Source organism: Schistocerca piceifrons, chromosome 8 (assembly GCF_021461385.2).
Source record: "Schistocerca piceifrons isolate TAMUIC-IGC-003096 chromosome 8, iqSchPice1.1, whole genome shotgun sequence".
In the NCBI taxonomy this organism is placed as follows: domain Eukaryota; kingdom Metazoa; phylum Arthropoda; class Insecta; order Orthoptera; family Acrididae; genus Schistocerca; species Schistocerca piceifrons.
In genome coordinates, this window is record NC_060145.1 from 173,111,051 (window position 1) to 173,133,689 (window position 22,639).

At 40.1% G+C, this 22,639-nt stretch overlaps 1 protein-coding gene across 1 annotated transcript in view; it reads right to left on the reverse strand.

The window, feature by feature from the left end:
- Positions 1-20,329, reverse strand: part of LOC124711688 (coiled-coil domain-containing protein 86) — a 49,791-nt gene extending 29,462 nt beyond the window's left edge. Inside the window, exon 1 of the mRNA XM_047241887.1 lies at positions 20,074-20,329. Within this exon, the coding sequence (XP_047097843.1) occupies positions 20,074-20,255 (182 nt within the window). The 5' untranslated portion in view covers positions 20,256-20,329. The remainder of the gene's footprint in view (positions 1-20,073) is intronic.
- Positions 20,330-22,639: the final 2,310 nt, after the last annotated feature.

Consider the following 22,639-nt stretch of genomic DNA (forward strand, 5'->3'; position numbering starts at 1 on the left):
TTGATATCTGAGCTGGGCCCACACATTCAACTGGGGTCTGATCTGGAGAGATATCTGGGCATAGGGGTACCTCAACATTGTACTGACAGTTTACAGATGCATGTCATATATGGCTCAGCATCATCCTGTTGAAAAATGACACCACGGTACTGTCACACGAGAGGTAACATGTGAGATCGCAGGATGTCCGTAACGTACTATTGTGTCATATAAGAGTATCGTATCTCACAATCACCCGTGACTTGAATGTAAGCCAAATGCTTCGTCATATCATGATGGCAGGATTCCGTGATTCCGTGCCTCCTGCTCATGGCATTACTCCAAATACAGCCCTCTGTATTAGGGTGTCAACAGTAGCCTACAAACTGGGTGGTAATTCTCTAGTCCGACTGCTGCTATAGTTCAATTCTTTTATCTTGGCGGCTCGCGCATGCCCGCCCAGACGCGGGAGAGTGCTGTGTTGCCAGTTGCACACGACGCACGCGCCAGTAGAAGCAGCGCCATAGTATAGCATAGTTCGCAAGCTTACGTTTAGGGGGGCGCGCGCAGTTCATGAAGTAAAGCCACCACGGCCGCATTAACCCTTTCGCTGCTACAGAGACGTGCACCCCGGATTCCGCGCTGTGGGCCATTTTGTCACTGCACTGCTCGCCTGTGCAGACACACGGTGTTCCGACTGCTTTGACACTCTTTATCATTCGATTCCACAAAAACTATTTGGCTCAAAAATTAGATTTTTACCTATCTTCTTAACTGATACCTTCCCCCCATAAATGACTCAATTTTGTTTCGATGTTCAACGCAGTTATTATGCAGCATTAAATATAGTAAACCATTGCACGAAATTTTGAAGAGTTTGCAGAGGTAAAGTCCATAGAGTATACTTTCCGTATGGTCGACTTTAGTTGCCACAATGTTGAGAATGAAATGTGGACAAGATACCTATGTTGTTGTTGTTGTGGTCTTCAGTCCTGAGACTGGTTTGATGCAGCTCTCCATGCTACTCTATCCTGTGCAAGCTTCTTCATCTCCCAGTACCTACTGCAACCTACATCCTTCTGAATCGGCTTAGTGTATTCATCTCTTGGTCTCCCCCTATGATTTTTACCCTCCGCGCTGCCCTCCAATACTAAATTGGTGATCCCTTGATGCCTCAGAACATGTCCTACCAACCGATCCCTTCTTCTGGTCAAGTTGTGCCACAAACTTCTCTTCTCCCCAATCCTATTCAATACTTCATTAGTTATGTGAGCTACCCATCTAAACTTCACCATTCTTCTGTAGCACCACATTTCAAAAGCTTCTATTCTCTTCTTGTCCAAACTATTTACCGTCCATGTTTCCAAGATACCTATATATTTCATTTAATTTAAGTACCACATAAGTGTCGTATGTAATATTGAGAAATATTCCACCTTTTGCGACTGTAACAAAAGTTTTACTTACACTGGGCACGTTTGGCTTTATTTTAAAGCACTTCAATCAATCAAAAGGAAGTAGACAAAATACATTAAACAAAACTGTGGACTTACAGAAACATTAGGACTTGAATATACCGTCTGTCAGTGAAGTGCTCAGAGCTATGTCAAATATAATTTTGTGTGTGGCACACACAAACAGCATTTATTTGCTAAAACACTGATCAGCCGACACAAACGTTGAATATTGTGTTACCGCAGCACAAAACTACGAAAGGTGACTTGGCAATGGAGGAGACAAAATACTGTCCACTGAAGATGCTTCAAAAGAGAGAAACGCGTCTGGTCTAAATAAGTCGCTTATTACAGTTGCAGAAGAGGAATATATTTCAATACCATAGGTAAAACTGCGACTGTGGAACAAAAACAAGAAAGAGAACATGAGTACCATTGTGTATGTACCATACCTTTCATTGATTGAAGTGCTTTAAAATAAAGCCAAAAGCGCCTGGTGTAAATAAAACTTTTATTACAGTCGCGAAAGATGGAATATTTCTCAATATTACATACGACACCTATGTGGTACTTAAATTAAATGAGATATTGTTATACAGTAAATTTTATATGAAATTTAGGTATCTTGTCCACATTTCATTCTCAACATTGTGGCAACTAAAATCGACCATACGGAAAGAATACGCTATGGACTTTACCTCTGCAAACTCTTCAAAATTCCGTGCAATGGGTTTACTACATTTAATGCTGCACAATAACTGCGTTGAACATCGAAACAAAATTTAGTCATTTATGGGGGGAAGGCATCAGTCAAGATGATGTGTAAAAATCAAATTTTTGGGCCAAATAGTTTTTGTGAAATCGAATGATAAAGTGTGTCAAAGCAGTCGGAACACCGTGTGTCTGCACAGGCAAGCAGTGCAGTGATGACAAAATGGCGCACAGCGCGGAATGCGGGGAACACGTGTCTGCAGCAGCGAAAGGGTTAATGAAGAGACAAAGCACTAGAAATTTCAAAAAACTCCATTCAAACGAATAAAATTCTTGAAGTAAGACACTTCGATATTGTTTTTAAATAAAGAAAAATTAATGCACCATACCAGGTTTGAACTTATAACTGTTCGCTTGGTAGCTCAGCACTTTAACCGTTACGCTAACGCAGCTCGTTTGGCAGTGATACTCCATAAGGATTCTAATATGTAAGCAAAATACTGACAAACACTATTGGTATGACTATGAATTACTCATGCTTCGTCGAAGTACAATAGGAAATAAACAATTACCGCTGTTCTTTATTGCGAAAAAGCGGTTCGTGAGATTGATACAAACACCTTCCCTTGTTATCGCCTGAATTAGGAGTCTTATTGCTTGTTTGGTTTAATTAATTAATATAATATGAAGCAATTGGTATAAAGAACACTTTATACAAACATTCTATAAAAGAAAGTCTGCTATCAAGACATGGCTTTTGTTCTATTACTTTATTTATGACTGAACGTATCTAAAACTGAAGACACTCGTCGGTGCTCTGCACTGCAGCGAGATCTGGCAACGTCGTTCTCTGTTCATTGGCTGACTGTGTTTCGTGACGTCAGACGCGCAGAACGAACCTAAACTCGGCCGCCAAGATATATGACGCGCACTTTAGTATCTGATCAATTGTGCAGGATCACGAAGACTGGTGCAATGAGTCCATTATTTGCTCTTGGATGGCAGGTGCAAATGTGAAGTAGCTATTATGTACTTGGTGCACAATACGGTGATCCTGCCTCGCGGTCAGATGTCGTCAAACGGAACTTCGACACATACACCTTCCCTCACGTTCTCACACAGTTCATTATCAAACCACTGTCTCATGTGAATAGCCCACAAATCTTAATGCATGATTTGCTCAGCTGGCTAAATGGACACCAACAATGAGACATTTTCAAGTTCTTTACACACTGGAATAGGCCTGGAACAACTCTAAATATGAGCAACACTAATGCACTCTGGTGGACATTCTACTTGTCACAGAGAATTGCAACTCTAATCATTTATATACCCGCCAATGGTGTGTACGTGTGCAACATTGCATTGACATAAAACCATGTCTTCTGAGTATTTCACTTTTCTGTTTGTTGGCCATTTAAACATAGGATCCAGTCATGAGAAATTCAAACTGTTGAAAGGCACCCATAGTTGAAATGTGTCCCTTCCCCTCATATACTTCAGGCAATACACACCAGCTGCAGTGGGACCATTCTTCTTACTTCACAGTTTTCTTTTTAATTATGATCTGTTGCATGATCATAAAGTGCAAAATTTGTTTTCACTCTTCTGCAATCATTTACAATTCTGAGCAGGATGTCTGTGAAATTCCTCCTCACCTTCTTCAGACTCTCTTTCCCCTGGCAGTTTCATGAACATATGGATTTGTGTCATTGCCACGTCCTGTACTGTATGTACAGGACATGTCAATGACACAACTCCATGTGTTCATGAAACTGTTTGCAGCTGTCCATAACAAACATTACAAAGAATATAAAAAAAAGTGAACTTACGTGTAGTGAGACACTGTATTTTCTGTCCCTACTAATGGTTAAGGTATGATAGGGCACTCCCCACAAACAAAAATAATCATAGTTGTGGTGTAGCCTGATAGTCTATTTAGGTTGGAAAGTAAAATATGTTGTGAGTTGGTGGTGAGAAAATGAAATAATGGTTCTGTAGAAGATTGAAATGGAGCCCAAAGTCTACGAGGTGCGGCTAGAAAAAAACCGGACTCATGCTGGAAAAAACATTTATTTACAATTTCATGTTATCTCCTTCAACGTACTCTCCTCCTCGGTCTCTACACCGCTCCATACGAATTTTCCACTGTTCATAGCAATGCTGCAGATCATTTTCGGTAAGTCCATACATTACTTCCGTCGCTTTTTCTTTTACTGCTTCAACAGTCTCAAATCTAGTTCCTTTCAAAGCTGACTTGACTTTAGGGAAAAGAAAAAAGTCACAGGGGGCCAAATCAGGTGAGTAGGGTGGATGATCTAAGATGGGAATGTTGTGTTTTGCCAAAAACGTCTTCACTGACAACGCACTGTGAGCTGGGGCATTGTCTTGGTGAAGGATCCATGACTTTTTTCTCCACAAATCGTTCCGTTTTCTCCGTACTCGCTCACGTAGGGTAGCCAGGACGCTAATGTAGTAATGCTGAATCACTGTTTGTCCCTCTGGTACCCAATCAATGTGCACAATCCCTTTGATGTAAAACAAAAAAACAATCATCATTGCCTTGAATTTCGATTTTGACATTCGTGCTTTTTTTCGTCGTGGAGAACCAGGAGTTTTCCAATGCATCGATTGGCGTTTAGTTTCGGGATCGTAAGTAAAAAACCACGATTCATCGCAAGTAATAACATTTTGTAAGAAGGTGGGATCACTTTCAATGTTTTCCAGGATGTCAGAACAAATCATTCTTCGGCGTTCCTTCTGTTCAATTGTGAGACACTTTGGAACCATTTTTGAACACACTTTGTTCATGTTGAAACTTTCATGAAGAATCTGCCTAACACTTTCCTTGTCAACTCCTGTTAACTCAGACACTGCTCTGATTGTTAAACGGCGATCTTGTCGAACAAGTTTACCGATTTTTTCAATGTTTGCATCAGTTTTTGCTGACAATGGTCTGCCAGTGCGAGTGTCATCACTGGTGTCTTCGCGGCCATCTTTAAATCGTTTAAACCACTCAAACACTTGTGTTCGCGATAAACAATCATCGCCGTACACTTGTTGTAACATTACAAACGTTTCACTTGCAGATTTTCCTAGTTTGAAACAAAATTTGATGTTAACACGCTGTTCTTTCTGTACACTCAACATTTTCCGACGCACAGACAAAACGTCAACTACTTAAAACAGACGCCACGGGCAGATGAAACTCGAGCAGTAGGCGGAGCGAGAGTCACATGACAGGCCACACGACTTTCAGCCTTATTGCATTCATTTTATTGTTTCACCAGTACTAGTCCGGTTTTTTTCTAGCCACACCTCGTATGTTAGCCATGGGCATAATTTGTTCAATATTTAATACAAGTTATGTGGTGATGTGCAAACCCTGCTTTGTATTCAGAATGAGATTTTCACTCTGCAGTGGAGTGTGCGCTGATATGAAACTTCCTGGCAGATTAAAACTGTGTGCCCGACCGAGACTCGAACTCGGGACCTTTGCCTTTCGCGGGCAAGTGCTCTACCAACTGAGCTACCGAAGCACGACTCACGCCCGGTACTCACAGCTTTAATTCTTCCAGTACCTCGTCTCCTACCTTCCAAACTTAATAGAAGCTCTCCTGCGAACCTTGCAGTTTTAATCTGCCAGGAAGTTTCATATCAGCGCACACTCCGCTGCAGAGTGAATATCTCATACTGGAAACATCCCCCAGGCTGTGGCTAAGCCATGTCTCCGCAATATCCTTTCTTTCAGGAGTGCTAGTTCTGCAAGGTTCGCAGGAGAGCTTCTGTAAAGTTTGGAAGGTAGGAGACGAGGTACTGGCAGAAGTAAAGCTGTGAGTACCGGGCGTGAGTCGTGCTTCGGTAGCTCAGTTGGTAGAGCACTTGCCCGCGAAAGGCAAAGGACCCGAGTTCGAGTCTCGGTCGGGCACACAGTTTTAATCTGCCAGGAAGTTTCCTGCTTTGTATTGTTTCACCCATTTCTAATTTTAGAATGAGTTTGTCATAGTCACTCACTCAATATTTAAAGATTTTTTTTATTTACAGCATCACTTTAGTAGTGTTTGTCCATTTCATTTCTACAAAATACCAATTAATTATAAACAAAAAATAATTATAAATATATTGTATTATGTCAGCAACTGAAGCAAATGCTTATGTCAACTCACTTCGTGAGTTTCTGCTTATCCTATGACTAGGTAGTACATTAATTTACATGGCATGCCATGCATGTACCAGAAGTAGTCTACTCAGACACGAAAGCAGCTAATGTAAAATAGATTTAACACCTCAAGAGACTTGTGTCTGGACTACTGACATTTAAAACAGAGCAGTGTTTGGTATGCAAGGTGTATCCTGTTTCCTGCTCTGGATGTATTTGGATATGGAATGAATGTTGGTGATTTAAGCAGCTTGCAGTTTATCGTTTCACTAACCTCTCATCTTCCTATTTCTATTACACCTACTACGCCCTTTTGCGCATACATGGTACAAGAATATTAAGCAATAATATTAAGTTTGAATTGCCATATAGTTCTGTTAATATGTTTTATGGTCCTATTCAGTTCATTTTGCTGCTGTCAATGTTGGGGCATTTGAGACGTAGATGTTGCAATAAGAAAATATATGTATTTTAATTGCTCGGCAAACTATAAATAATTTTGGAATATAGAAAACTGGTTTCCTTTACAAACTGCCTTTACCTCTTTTCAAAATGAGAAACATATTCTGGGAAGCAATCTGTCTTTTGTTACGATGTCCACTGACTTTTTCAAAGGAAATAACCATGCCTTTGGTTGTTGTTGATACTTCTTAGCAGGCTGTTCTCATTACTGATCTGGTTTAAATGCTGTTTGATGGATATAATAAAGTTAACATGAGCAACCAGGGAATAAATCAATTCACTTAAGCAGAACATTTGTATGATTTGCGAAGCTCAATAAAACTATGGTGTGGTAGGAGCATGAGAGATTACTGCTGATGACTTTTGTGTCAGGCTTGTGTCTGGTTTTTTCTGTTCTTCTGATGCAAGAAGTCTAAAGACAAAAATTAACTGACTGAATTGCATAACATTCCACTGTTATGCATAATACTGGTCACTGCAACAAATACCACTCATTACTGACTGACCTTATTGAGTGGCTCCCCTTGGCATTAGATCACAGAGCTACTGTAATGCTATTCCTCCATTTCCTGGTGGAGCAAGGATAACTGTCATTCTTTGGTGACATCTTCAGGGCTTGACACCTATGCTACAGAGATTGGAGTGGATGAACACCACCACCAAGATAAGTATGAAAAGAACCACACTGATCTGATAAAGAAATCATAGGCTCGGCATAAAATAATGAGTTGAGGGGAATACTGGTTGGTTGGTTTGGAGTATAAAGGGACCAAACACAGGGTCATCAGTCTCTTTTCCTGATGCAAGCAAGGCTCAAATTACAAAATCAATGGAATGAACAAAAAACAGGGAAAACACACACAACAAGGAAAAGTAGAAAATGGTATTAGAACCATAGAGCAGATTGTCTGGGCTGGCTGACCACAATAATAAAAGAGGATGAGCCAGCCACTCTGCAACACATTAAAATGTCCACCCCAAAAAGACAAGGCGAGATGAACACATGCAGAGTAAAGACGACAAACAAGACAAACAAATGCAAAGATAGTGCGACAGAGTTAAAATTGAGGGAGAGTGGCGGCCTTAAAGTGAAGGCTAAATGCTCACCCGTAGATGGTACAAAAAAAAAAAAAAAAAAAAAAAAAAAAAAAAAAAAAAAAAAAAAAGAATCCTCACAAATATAAAACTAAATCTGCTGTTGAGGCATTGTTGCCCAACACCGAAGGTAGGGTGCTGGGAAGGTTAAAAGTCCTGCCGCAGAGGGGCTAAAAGTGGGCAGTCCAGCAAGATGTGGATGAAAGTCATATGTGAGCCACAGTGACACCAAGGTGGGTCCTCGCGAAGGAGGAGGTAGCCATGTGTTAGCCACATATGGCCAATGCGGAGCCGGCAGAGAACCACAGTCCCTGCAAGAGGCCCGCATGGAGGACTTCTACACATTCGTAGTCTCCTTGATGGCATGCAGTTTGTTGTGCGGATTGAGATTATGCCATTCCATCTCCCAAAGCTGAAAAACCTTGTAGTGTAATAATGATTGCATGTCAGTTACAGGGATGCCGATCTCCAGAAGAGATTTCTCTGTAGCCTGTTTGGTCAGCCTGTCGGAAAGTTCATTTCCTGAGATTCTGACATGGCCTGGAGTCCACACAAACACCATGGAACGGCTGGACCATTCCAGGGCATAGATGGACTGCTGGATGGTCGCTACCAAAGGATGGTGGTGGGGGACAGCAATGGTCGATAGCTTGTACGCTGCTCAAGGAGTCAGTACAGAGAAGAGACAACTCGCCAGGGCATGTGTGGATGCACTCAAGAGCACAACAAATGGCCGCCAGCTCTGCAGTGAAAACACTGCAGCCATCTGGCAAGTAGTGCTGTTCAATATGTCCTCCACAAACGTATGCGAAGCCAATATGACCATCAGCCATTGAGCTGTTGGGTGTAAACCACTTCATGGTCCCAGTACACGTCAAGAATCGAGAGGAAGTGACAGTGGAGAGCCATGGCTTTAACTGAGTCCTTAGGACCATGTTGAAGGCCCAGGCGAAGCTTCAGCTTAGGTGTACACCATGGAGGTGTACGTGAATGGACCTTTAGTATAGGCGGTGAAGGCAACAACTCCACTTCAGACAGAAGAGATTGGACGCGAACTGCAATCTTAAGCCCTGACGTGGGCCTCCGGTGTGAGAGCTGAACCACCGTGGGTGGGAAAAGGAGACAGTAATTGCCAGGAGTCCTGATGCCCCAGGAAGACAGGCATCTACCCCTTGGCATATGTGGGGAGTTTACAGCTCAGGCATCAGCACTGCGATCCCTGTGTTGTCAGGGGGCTACCACCAAATGGGTACATGATGGCCCCGTCACAATGAACTAGCTACTGTGCTGGATATTGAGTACAGAGAAATCCAATATTGTCATGGGGGTGAAAGAGGACAGGAGACGACAGAAGAAGATGAAATACCACAGAAAGTGCCCTCGCACAAATAGCTGAATTGCAAGGGGAGATGCAAAGCCATGACACGAGGTTCAGGAGATCAAATCTAAGGGCAGTGTGGATAACTCATGCAGCACTTACGGTGTCCTTTCCCATAAGGCCTGCACTTCTGTAGAATTTGTGAAGTGGCTGGTCAAATCATAAAATGGGACCTGAACTTATAGGGCCGAAAAGTGAGAGACTCCTTTTAGTCGCTTCTTACGACAGGCGGGGATACCTCGGGCCTATTCTAGGTATTCCCGCAGGGGGAGGGGAATACTGTTGCCTTAGTTTAATGTATTGTTGCCAAGAACCCACGTTACCTCAGACATCTGTTTTAATAATGTGCCATCCAACCAATTCAAGGAAGCGAAAGAATTGATAACAGTGTGATTAGAGCCTGCGTCGTATTTCCTCTGGCTGGAAAGTCCGAGACTCTGAGGGAAAACAAAGTTGAACACATCCGCTGCGGCATCGGTGCAGGCGCGCAACTCTCCAGTGCGGCCCACCAACATGCGAGTGTTAGCCGGTAACACTCTGAAACGGCAGGTACCGCTCGGAGCCGATGCTCCTAAGCACACCTGAGACACAGGCTAACATCAAGGCCTTGTATGATCTGTGGGATCATGTTCTATACTGACTTAATGATGACACCTTAGATGGATTACTTCAAATAAGCGTTGACTGTATTGTGGTCATGTTTTAAAGTCTGTTTGCTCCTTGACACCTATAGTAGCCACAGGCGTCATTCAAATGTTGATGATTTGTTGATAATGTAACAAAAAATACAATTCAAACAAGCAACAAATCCACTGCATTCAGTAAAAATTTGGATTACAAAACGCAAATTCTTAAGAAGGAAATAAAAGGAAACTGGATTCATTTCAAATTGTATTTACTTCAAATGCGCATTTTTAAGATCGAATCTGATAGAGGTCATCAATTTAGTAGCATGTTTGCTCCTGGTATGAGAGAATTAGCAGCTACATTTATCATAGATGCCTAGGGGACGCCCGGATGTGTAGAAATTAGTACACCCTATGTGGAGGCTTCTCTCATGTGCCCCATTACTTCAATTGCGGTGCTATTAAAACAAATTTAGCACAACACATTCTTTCGCAAAAAACTGAAGTGAACACTTTACAACGCAATAAGTTGACTTAACACACAAGAAAACATTTTCCGAGTACTCGTGAAAAAAAGTTCTAACCTTTCACGTCATGAAAAGAAACCGTACAATGTCAAAAGAAATATAAGAAGTTGTCTTTGATAATCAGAATCAGATTTGTTTTTTTATGTATTGCCTAAATGACAATCTTCCCCTCCAAAGAATCATAGCTTCATCTATTGATAAATATCTTCAGGGGTAATACACTTGAGACATTTTCATGTTAAAATAACCCAATATAAGAACTATTAACATTGCAGCATGTCAGCAATCATGAATAATTTAATGATTATAAAGAATCCGCCTCAATTGCAAATAGAAACCGGATGTTGACCTAGGTTTTGGCGTGGAAAACCACACCTTCTTCTGAACACACTAAAACTACAAACTGCCTAAAGAGGCATGGTCCAACATTAATACAGAACACCCAAAATGGCAAAAGACTCACATAAAATGTAAAACAAATGGTATGTGTATACCATGCCAATAGCTGTACTTAGCTCAAACGTTAGAAGTGTGCTTCCTCACCCCTTCATCGTCCTTAATATCTAATGACTGACAGTGGTAATTTTGAATAGTGCTATCATATATGTACCAAAATACTGTAAAAAGAACCTAAAACTAAACTAGTTTCTTAAAACCAGGTACTTGAGGTACTGAACCATGAAGCTTAATCAAGTGAGGTCTGTGAAAGCATATAGCGTGGAACAGACAAACTACCTTTATGTTCTAATCGCTGTTGACACGAAAAGGTCAAATAATGTAATGGGCTTAATATACATGCGTCAAAGGATGTACATCGCTTTCATCGCCCTTATTATCTATTGACCGACAGAGATCAAAGTGATTGGTGCTATCAGGTGTTACCAGAATGGTATGCAAAGTTATGTGTGTATGACGTCACTTTAACGTTTTTTAAAAATGGCCGTGAGCCATTTGTACAAGATGTTCAGCGAAGGTGGAACCTCACGTACCGTCGCCACTTCTGGTGGGAATATGTTCCTTATATCTAGTAGCTAGAGCTCGACCTGTTTGACCAATATAATATTTCGGACAGTCACCGCAGGTAATTTTGTAAATCCCAGACAGAGAAAGTTTATCACCAGCGAATTGTAAAGAGTGGATTAGGTTCTTTATCAAATTATTAGTGGAGAAGGCTACTCTAAATCCATAGGTTTTAAGTAAATGTCCTAATTTGTAACTTATTTTACTTATGAAAGGAACAGATGTAATTGCATCACCTAATGTGGAAGCCATATTATTATTTTTATTTATTTTCTTACTGTACATTCGTCTTACTAAGTGTGAATTTAGCGATAGTTTCCCACATAACTAATTCCATTTCTAGCGCCTCTGGGGAAAGGGGGCTAGCCATGGCACAATGTAGACTTGAATGAAAGAAAGCCATTTTTTGGGCTTGCGGATGTGCAGAGTCAGCAGGAATAATGTTATTAGAATATGTATTTTTTCCATTCTGGTAACATCTGATAGTACTAATCACTTTCACCTCTGTCGGTCAACAGATAATAAGGGTGATGAAAGTGACATTGTACATCCTTTCACGCAATTACATTAAACCTGTCATACTAATTTGACCCTTTTCTGGTCAATAGCGCTTAGAATTTAATATAGTAACTTTACATGCTTATCCAAGCGTAGTTATCAAATACTATCACCGACCCCAAGTAATTGAAAAATGGGTTATTCATCCCCATGTTTTTAGCCTGCTTCTAGCTGATGGTATTTTGTCTGTCCTGCATGCATGCATTTTGACCATCCGTGGAATTTGCTACCCCACATATACAGGGTGTCCCAGCTATCTTGTCCACCCAAAATATCTCTGGAACAATAACAGCTATTGGAAAACGACTTTCACCGGTATCAATGTAGGGCTGGGGCCCATGAATGTACATATTTGGAAACATTCTAAAGCGAAAGTATATGTGTTTTTTTAACACAAACTTATGTTTTTTTAAATGGACCTCCTACATTTTTTCTTCAGCAATCCATAGCATGACAAAGCACATACACAATGGCGTTGATTGCATCGCAATATTCCCATTACATCCCGAGATATTACGACGCGAAGTTGACGCTTGAAACACCCGACATGCGCTGCTAGTGCACGTCCTGAGGCTCAGGTGTGAACCCCATACTGCCCATAATCGCAGCAGACCGTATTATTCGTTTCGGACCTCTTGATAAGTATGGAGGTGTGATTACACATGTCAATCACATCGCGATTACGGGCAGCATGGGGTTCACACCTGAGCCTCAGGACGTGCGCTAGCAGCGCATGTCGGGTGTTTCAAGCGTCAACTTCGCGTCTCAATATCTTGGGATGTAATGGGAATATTACGATGCAATCAACGCCATTGTGTATGTGCTTTGTCATGCTATGGATTGCTGAAGAAAAAATATAGGAGGTCCATTTAGAAAAACATAAGTTTGTGTTAAAAAACACATATGCTTTTGCTTTAGAATGTTTCCAAATATGTACATTCATGGGCCCCAGCCCTACATTGATACCGGTGAAAGTCATTTCCCAATAGCTGTTATTGTTCCAGAGATATTTTGGGTGGACAAGATAGCTGGGACACCCTGTACAGTTTCAGCCTATCCATGTTCTATAGTTCTATAAAATCATCCTTGAGCTAGGACATTATACATACACATGCATTAACTTCCTGTGCCTTCAACCCGGTCATTGGATCACCTTCGTAACACATTTTATGCCAATCACATGGAAGAAGACGATTTCTCAATTTGCATATGTGCGTTCCTTTCCGACATTCTCACAACCTAGCCACCGGCGTCACCTCAGTTTACCTGAGGGCCCGTAGCCCACCGAACGTTGGCTGGGGTGAGGAAGCACACTTCTGATGTTTGAGCTAAGTACAGCTATTGACATGGTACAAACATACCATTTGTTTTACATTTTATGTGAGTCTTTTGCCCTTTTCGGTGTTCTGTATTAATGTTGGACCATGCCTCTTTAGGCAGTTTGTAGTTTTAATGTATTCTGAAGAAGGCGTGGTTATCCGCACCGAAACCTAGGTCAACATCCGGTTTCTATTTGCAGTCGAGGCAGATTCTTTATAGTCATTAATCCAATATAGGTCGTATCTTATATAAACGATCGTCTGGTTTCGGGTTTCCTGGAAGTGGATTTTTTGCAAAATGCGGAGAGCGTAATATGCTCAAATACCGGTCTCTGCTTGTACTCATCGCTACTCCTCTATTTCCAAACAGCGGTTCTTTCTTCCAGTAGCATGAAACGAAATTTTTTTTCCGTTGATTACACACAAAGAAGTGCCCACATGGGTGAATGGTTGCAGGGTGTCATTCTTTGGACCTTAACCTACAGCACTGTATAGATTGTTTCTGAAAATTGATCCCACCACTGGGCATTGGTCATTTTGGGAAACAAATGAAACTTGAATCTGGATGATGCGACTCGGATATGAGATAGACTGCAAATCCAGCTGGTAGTTAACCACTTCATTTCGTCAGTGGATTTAACATTGAATGGTAACATTTGATTAAATGATTATACTGTTATTTATCAGTAGGTTTATTATATGCAGAAGTAAGAATATAGTCCCCAGAGACCTTTACATACCTAGTATCATTATAAAATTTGCACAGTACATTCCATTCGCATTTGCATACTTCAGCCCCAACACTGCAAAGTTAATCACTAAAAGGGCAAATTGGACATACTCTGTCAACAAGTATTGAATATGCACAAAATTTTAGGTTGGCATAATGACCAACAAACTTTAATTAGGAATGGCTATTCCCATAAGAACTGTTTCCAATGGAATAACTTTCAAATCTGCATCCTGAATGATTATTGGAATAATCTGTGAACTTTGCATTTTCTCTTCCAATACCAATGCTTCTGAACCCCAAAGATGGAAACTCATCAGTCAACAGCATGCATTTCTCTCTAACTATCTACTTCTCTATTATGATGATGATGAAATGACATATGATGTTTAACATTCATGCGACATACAGCTTGGGACTAACAGTTAAAAAAACTGTCACTTTCAGTAACCACTGTGTCAATAATACTGCCAGAATGCTATGATGAGTATGGATGAGAGTTTTAATAGTAAAGGATTAGTGTGGAGAAACAACACTTGAACAGAAAATGGACTTTAAACAATTATCACTTTCAATAGTGATCAAATTACGGTTGAGGCAGCTGAATATAAAGTACTATATGTTGAATATAATAGAGGGAAACATTCCACGTGGGAAAAATATATCTAAAAACAAAGATGATGTGACTTACCAAACGAAAGCACTGGCACGTCGATAGACACACAAACAAACACAAACATACACACAAAATTCTAGCTTTCGCAACCAACGGTTGCTTCGTCAGGAAAGAGGGAAAGACGAAAGGATGTGGGTTTTAAGGGAGAGGGTAAGGAGTCATTCCAATCCCGGGAGCGGAAAGACTTACCTTAGGGGGAAAAAAGGACGGGTATACACTCGCGCACACACACACATATCCATCCACACATATACAGACATATTCAAAGGCAAAGAGTTTGAATATGTCTGCTTGTGTCTATATATGTGTGGATGGATATGTGTGTGTGTGCGAGTGTATACCCGTCCTTTTTTCCCCCTAAGGTAAGTCTTTCCGCTCCCGGGATTGGAATGACTCCTTACCCTCTCCCTTAAAACCCACATCCTTTCGTCTTTCCCTCTTTCCTGACGAAGCAACCGTTGGTTGCGAAAGCTAGAATTTTGTGTGTATGTTTGTGTTTGTTTGTGTGTCTATCGACGTGCCAGCGCTTTCGTTTGGTAAGTCACACCATCTTTGTTTTTAGATGTACTATATGTTGATGTAAATAAGAAAAAGAAACTATCCTATTACCTCAGCATAAAATGATACCAGTACCAAGTTTGCTATGCACAGACGTATGAGTAATTACGCACAATAAGTGGAACTGGGGAAAAAAGCAACTGAAACATCTTTACTGTGACAAAAGGTGACCAGGACTGTTCAATATTAGAGATGTAACTGCAATTCCTCTATAGAGAATAAGGGTGAATCAAACCGTTCATTATCAAAAGTTGGCTTTGACCCCTGATATAATGGTGATAGGGTATTATTACTTTACATATGGACAATGTAACTGATGGTGCTGGTTGAGGTGGCACTATCCAGCGGAAACTTCAATGTCAGAATTGTTGTTGGAAGTGCTGTTACATTTGCAAAAGGTCACTACATGTGCCAAATGTGTGATGGCTCCAATTGTGCAGTTTAACAGCCATTTGTTGACAAAGGAGATGCGTGAGACGATGTGCACCATCACTTTACTCCAGAGATATTGTATATTGGTGGAATGGGTTGAGTTTGAAAATTGTAGAAAAGCTATAAAAATGATTAATGTGGCTCCTTCCTGTACCAGCAAAAGTTTTATGTGGCACTGTGGAAGGATAATTTGAGAAGATCAATTCAGTGGGAAACCTGGTTCAAATAACTGAGGCAGGCATTACTGTTTATTTGACAACTTATTTTTGGTATCATTCAGCTGAATTGTTTTGTGCCCACAAAATCGGCATCCAGTTGATTGGGGTGGGGGAAGTAAAGTTATATGTTCTTAAGACTTTTCTGTTGGTTATGGTTTATTTGTAAAGTGTGTTTGGTGGGAGGTTTTTTAAATTTCTTTTTAGGGGACTGGTTTGTACATATCTTTTTTTTGGGGGGGGGGGGGGGCGTGGGGGGAGGGGAGATAGAAGGGATCAAGGGTTTTTTTTTTTTTTTTTTTTTTTTTTTTTTTTTTTTCTTCTGGTAGGTATTGTGGGTTTCACTTTCGCTAAATACTTAAAGTGCAGATAATAAAACTGATCTTTTTTCATAACTGGCTTGTTATTTTTCAGATACTCTTTCATGCCTGTTTGGTAATCCATAAAGTTAATTTTAGCTATTGGAGTCCCATGGTTAAATGCAAATAACAACCCTGAAACAACCAAAGCCGTGGGATAATGATATGCATGTACACAGACGGCAGAACAATCATAACATAGGCAGCAGTAGAATCACATACACAAGATACAACAGCGTAGTGCATTGGTGGAGCTGTCATTTGTACTCATGTGCTCCACATGAAAAGTTGTCAGACATGATTATGGTTGCACAACTGGAATTAATTGACTTTGAATGTGGAATGGTAGTTGGAGCTAGATGCATGGGGCATTCCAGTTTGGAAATCATTGGGGAATTCAATATTCTGAGATTTACAGTATGATGAGTGTGCCAAAAATACCAAATTTCAGACATTACTTCTCACTATGCACAATGCAGCAGCCAATGACCTTTACTTACTGACTGTTGGACCTAGACGACTGGAAAACCGTTCCCTGGACTGATGAGTCCCAATTTCACTTGGTAAGAGCTGGTTGTAAGGTTTGAGTGTGGCATAGATCCCATAAAGCCACAGACCCAAATTGTCAACAATGTACTGTGAAAGCTGGTGGTGGCTCCATTAGCTGTGGGCTGTGTTTACATGGAATGAACCAGGTCCTTTGGCCCAAGTGAACCGATCATTGACTGGAAATGGTTATGTTCAGCTATTTGGAGACGCTTTTCAGTCATTCATGGACTTCAGGTTCCCAATCATGTCACAGGGTCACAATTGTTTGTAACTGGTTTCAAGACCATTCTGGGCAATTCGAGAGAATGACTGGGCCACCCAGATCACCCATAACAAATACCACGGAACATATATGGGACCTAATCAAGAGGTCAGTTCAAGTGCAAAATTCTGGAATGGCCACACTTTTGCAATTAAGGATGGCTAAAGACGCGGTATGGCTCAATATTTCTGTGGGGACTTCCAACAACTTGTGGAATCCATGCCACGTCGAGCTGCTGCACTACACCGAGCAAAAGCAGGTCCGACACAATATTAGGAGATATCCCATTACTTTTTGTCACCTCAGTGTATATCAGATCCACATAGTACATGGCTTGTTATGTTTTGGGTGCCATCCTTTCACACTCTGTGAGTATGAGAGTTCATTTTAACTTAATTTATCAAAACCAGTATTCATGTTATTTTTCCCCCTACGTGGATATCTCACTGCTTTTTCAACTAAAAAAAAAAAAAAAAAAAAACTGTTACATTTCAACTTGAGGCTACGGCTATGCTGCAGATCACTCTGACACCACTACCTAGATCCCAAAAAACCAATATAGATGCATAATAAATATCGTTAAATGATCTGCCCTCTGTCTCTCTCTCTGTGCGTGTGCACATGTGTTATCACATGACACATCATCAGCATGTCATGGAATGAGGCCGAAGTCAGGAATTGGTAGGTTCCGTTATTACCGACATTAACAACTGATTTTAACGTCAAATGACTAAATGTATATGTGAGTTTTGTGTATGTAGAAAACATAATATTTACTTTTAGGTGCTACTGATTACATATAGCAGACTAGCTACCAAGTCTACCCACATTAATGTGGATATTTTTTTTCAAGAAACTCATATCAGAAGTTACTGAAAGACAAATACACCCATTCTTAGCCTATAATACATATTTCTGAATTATCATTCTTACCCTTTGTATTCTGAAAAGTTAATGGTTGTTCACCGTGAATGGCTCACGCAAACCTGAGGCACACCACATCGAAATAGAGCCCCCCCCCCACCCAAGTGACACACTTGTCACAAGTTTGTGACACTATGGTTTGATTTTTAGTGTCAGACCTTTCAGTAGCTGAATGTTCATTGGTGGTGTTTGTTTTTGTTGTGTAAACAGTAGCACAGTTCTGTTTCCCTTCTACAGTTTGTAAGAAATATATTATCTCTACAAAAATTTCAAAATGCAAAATGCCAGATGATGGAGACTACAAAAGATGCGACTGTTGTTCTACAGTTACTTGAGGAGAAAGAGGAGTTAGAGGTGTGATCTGATTAAAATGATAAAGAAATTGGTTGATTGCAAGTTCCCATAATATTGAGTAAGCCCAAGAGGTGAGTGATGAGGGAAATAGATTGTTTGTCTCAAAAGAGTGATAAGGACACAGCCAGTTCATCTAAATTTATTATGGAAAAGGTTGTAAAACAAGATGGGACATATGAGTTGCCCGATAAAATGTGTGTATTCCAGCAAGAAACATAATTATTCATCTTCCCAAAAGCAAAAGTTGGGTTTGTTCGGTCAAGGTTGCAATATACGACACAATGCAAATTATTGTTTCCAGATCTAATATGTACACTGAAAACATTTGTTCAATTACCAGAGCAGCAGATGCATGTTTTACAGACAGCATAGAAATTAGATCTCTCATCAGCATCCTTTATGCCACTGACTGCATTGTTCGAGATAGCTCCAATCAGAGACGTACTTGAAGTTATTGTTTGTAAGTTTAGCGATTATCTCTCTTTCGTAATATGTAACCAGACTCTGTTTATCAGGGAGAACTGCTGTCATGGGCAGTACATACCCAATAAGCCTGCAAAATACGCATTAAAATATATTCTCTTGTTCGTGCTAAAACTGGCTAAACTATTAATTTGGAACAACTTATTGGATGACAGCCTGCAGGAAAGTTTTGTGTCAGTAATGCTGCTAGTGATGATGTGTTGAGATAAGTGGAACCCACTTCTGGAACAGGAATGTAACAGATGAAATTTTTTGTTCAGCAATGTGAAGCTGGCTCAGAGACTGTTGGAAGAAAAGAAATGCCTGTACATGAGGTCAATGACAAAGGCAAGAAGAGAGGTTCCAAAATAACACTCCCAATAAGAGTGTAGGCATATACTACTTGGTGCTTTCAGTAACAAATGGTCCAATGTCATGTCATCCAATGAAAAATAAAACTGTCGCTATATCCACCACGAGCCACGATGATGCAACTGATGACAGTACTGACAGTATGTGGAAACCTCAATTTACCACATTTTGTAATTTCACGAAAATTGGACTCAATCTGCGTGGTTCAGTTGTGTTATACATCTGGTGTTGCTAGGACAAAACGAGATGATGGCTCAGGGTTTTGTTTTTTAATCTTCTGAATATATGTGCAATAGTGAAAACAAACACCAGCTTATCTCAGTTGTCACAAGGATTTTTTTTTTCGTGGGAGTGGTATCACCTGGGAAATGATTAAACCTATAACAAGTTGGTCTTGTGGAAGAGGGTATTGTCTATCTTAAGAACCATTGGGCTGCAGATGGCATTGCCGAGTCTGTGGAAGAAGAAAACGACAAGGAAGTGGTGCTTGAAATTTAAGAATACGAACCATCTGAAAGATATTTGTGTAACTTTCTTGTAATCTGTCTAGTGGTTATGAAGGAAAAAATCCGTTATATTCAGTACAACGCCGTGTACAATCAAAAGTATAACATGTTGTTACTATTTTATCAAATTAATGCAAACATTATCACTTAAAAATGTTTTTCCTTATTCTAGCTACATTTTAATTGGTGGGCGACACCTGCTACCAACGCGCTTAATTACGTAACAGAAACTTACTTCTTTATTACCGTCTCACGCTGGATTAATTCTGTTAAACCGGTGTTGCATATATCGCGCTGTTCAACGGTAAGTTATACGTCGGGGCACTATATCTAGATTAAATGTGTAGACGAAAGTACAAAAAATAGTAATTATTCGTGCTGCAGACCTTTTCTTTTGTGTTTTCCACACTCTGCCAGACTTTGGGCGTCCTCTGACAACTTTAGGAACATCAACCTCGTTCTCGGAGCTGGAGTCTTCTGATGCACCGTTATTTCTTTTACCACCTAGTTCACTGGACGATAGTACATCTTCCACTTTTAACACTTTTTCAACGGATTCTACACCCATGATGTCAGCAACCTAAACATAAACAACAAATTGAACTCACGTGCAACAATTCAGATTAATCAAAGATACAAGACTAACCAGAGATGATGGCGTCAGTGAGGGGCTATTCGCGCCAGTAAAACGCCTGGCTGCGCGGCGTTCCGAACCGGAGAAAGGTTGCAAGTTTGCACGGCAGAGTACTGTGGAGAGCTGCATCAAACCAGTCTTCACACTGAAGTTCACAATAACAACATTCTTATGAAACTTTCATATCAGCGCACACTCAGCTGCAGAGTGAAAATCTCATTCTGGAAACATTGTTATGGTTGCTAAATATTCTAATAAAAATTCTATTAAATATTCTATTGCTTGCCTATTATATTAGTTTTAAAAAACGAGTCTCCATAATATATTAAACGAGTGCTTACAGGAGTTTCAAGGTTTACATTCTTTATGATTCTAATGGGCTTTTTTTGTATTCTGAAAACTCGTTTAGCAGCTGCCAAATTGCTGCAGAATATGACACCATATTTAAGGTGGGAAAGAAAGGTGGCGTGAATGGTACTCTTAATTGTTCTTTCACATGACATCCATATTTTAAATAACATGGAATCTGATGCTGCTTACATTTTCCATCGCAAATGCAGTGACGGGCAGCTAGTTATATACCTGGATCTTAAAATGACATGGTAGTCACACCTTCATTAGGTATATAGCAGGCTATTAAAAGTGGTTTCATCATTCATAAATCAGGAACCACTGTAAGTAAAAAAACAGTTGCTAATATGTTTCACTTTTTTCTATTAAAATTTTCTTGTTTGTATTAGTCTCTTTGGATACTATACTATACTTGCTTACAAGTTTCACTTTTTTCTATTAAAACTGTCTTCTTTGTATTAGTCTATGCTGTACACTAACAGTATTCTTGTGGAAAAGTGAAAAAGCGAGAATTATCAAAGGAATACTGAATAGGTGACTGAATCACATAGGTCACCATATTCAGTGATTTACAACATTAACTGTAAGACCATTGTAAGCTAAAAAAATGCCTTAGTCCAAAAGCAAACAAAAGTTGCGTGAGTTATTATCAGAACGACGTGATGTACTCAGGCTTGACACAACTTATAGTAGTAATCTAGATTTCGCTTTTAAAGTTAATAAATCCTAATAGTTTTAACTTCGCTGGGATGTGGATGTCAGTGATCTACCTTTACCAGTTGCATAGATGCCAAGAAAAATATGAGTTTCATGACTTACATTAAACGCTAACAGGGAAGTGTTTACGCAATTTTAAAGTTTTTTATTTGATTTACAAAAAAAATTACTCGACCTTTGTGGGCAGGGAGTAGTACCTACATTCAACCCATTAATACCTGAGTAAAGTTCTAAATGGAAGATAAAACGCTCATGATAATACAGGGCTTCTCCAAAGTGTTGGTAGCTTCATGAAGAATCAGCACATAATGGCACTGGCATTCAAAAACAATTAACCATCCAGCTATTAGCACAGCATTGGTATGATGCGAATTCACGACACCTGGCATTAAGGGCTTAAAATACCTACATCAATGTATTTAAAATAATCCCCAGTGCACCAGCGGTGTATGGATGGTCTTCTTGTATTAACTGTGCAGAAAATCTTCAACACCATAGTACATTTCTCAATATTTAATGCACAATGATATTTAACTTAATAGCAAATCACACTCTTTCCTTTTTGCCACGCGAAAGTTCTTAAGCACAACTGAAATGAAATTAGCACCATATTTTTCCGTTTTATAGCAGTCAGCCATTTTAGTACACTCGCTTATTTGCTTAGAGCATATGAGTAACTGAGGGATCAAAATGAAGAAAATTACACGAATTTTATAGCTATGAGTACACAATTACATTCCACTCGAGCATAGAGTTCTGTGTCAGTTGTTCATCTGTAATTGCAGCCAGGCAGATATGGTGTACAGCAGTTAGTCATGTGGTGCTGGTTTCCAGTCCAACATGTCAACATAGCCAGGTATTTTACTGGCGCGAGACACTCCCGTGTCAGTGACATGTGCCTTTTGGGGGAGACTGGCATTGGACCATTGACTACTGAATGCATCAATAGATGTGTCTGCAGTCAAAGTATCGAGCACAGTATTGTTATCCTACATGACGGCAGCACAGACAAGGTAGAGCTTTCAATATAACAACATCATGCAACTGCCAAACAAACACCTGGTCTTCCAGAATGGATATCTCACTATGCTGTAGAAAGAAAGCTGTTTTCGTCTATGTGCAATTGTATGTTCAACTCGTGCACATATGAACGAATCACTGATATATTTCCGTTTAAATAAATAGAAATGGAATTTTAACAAATGTCATAAATTATGAAATACAAAACTGGAACATTGTGCAGAAGTCAA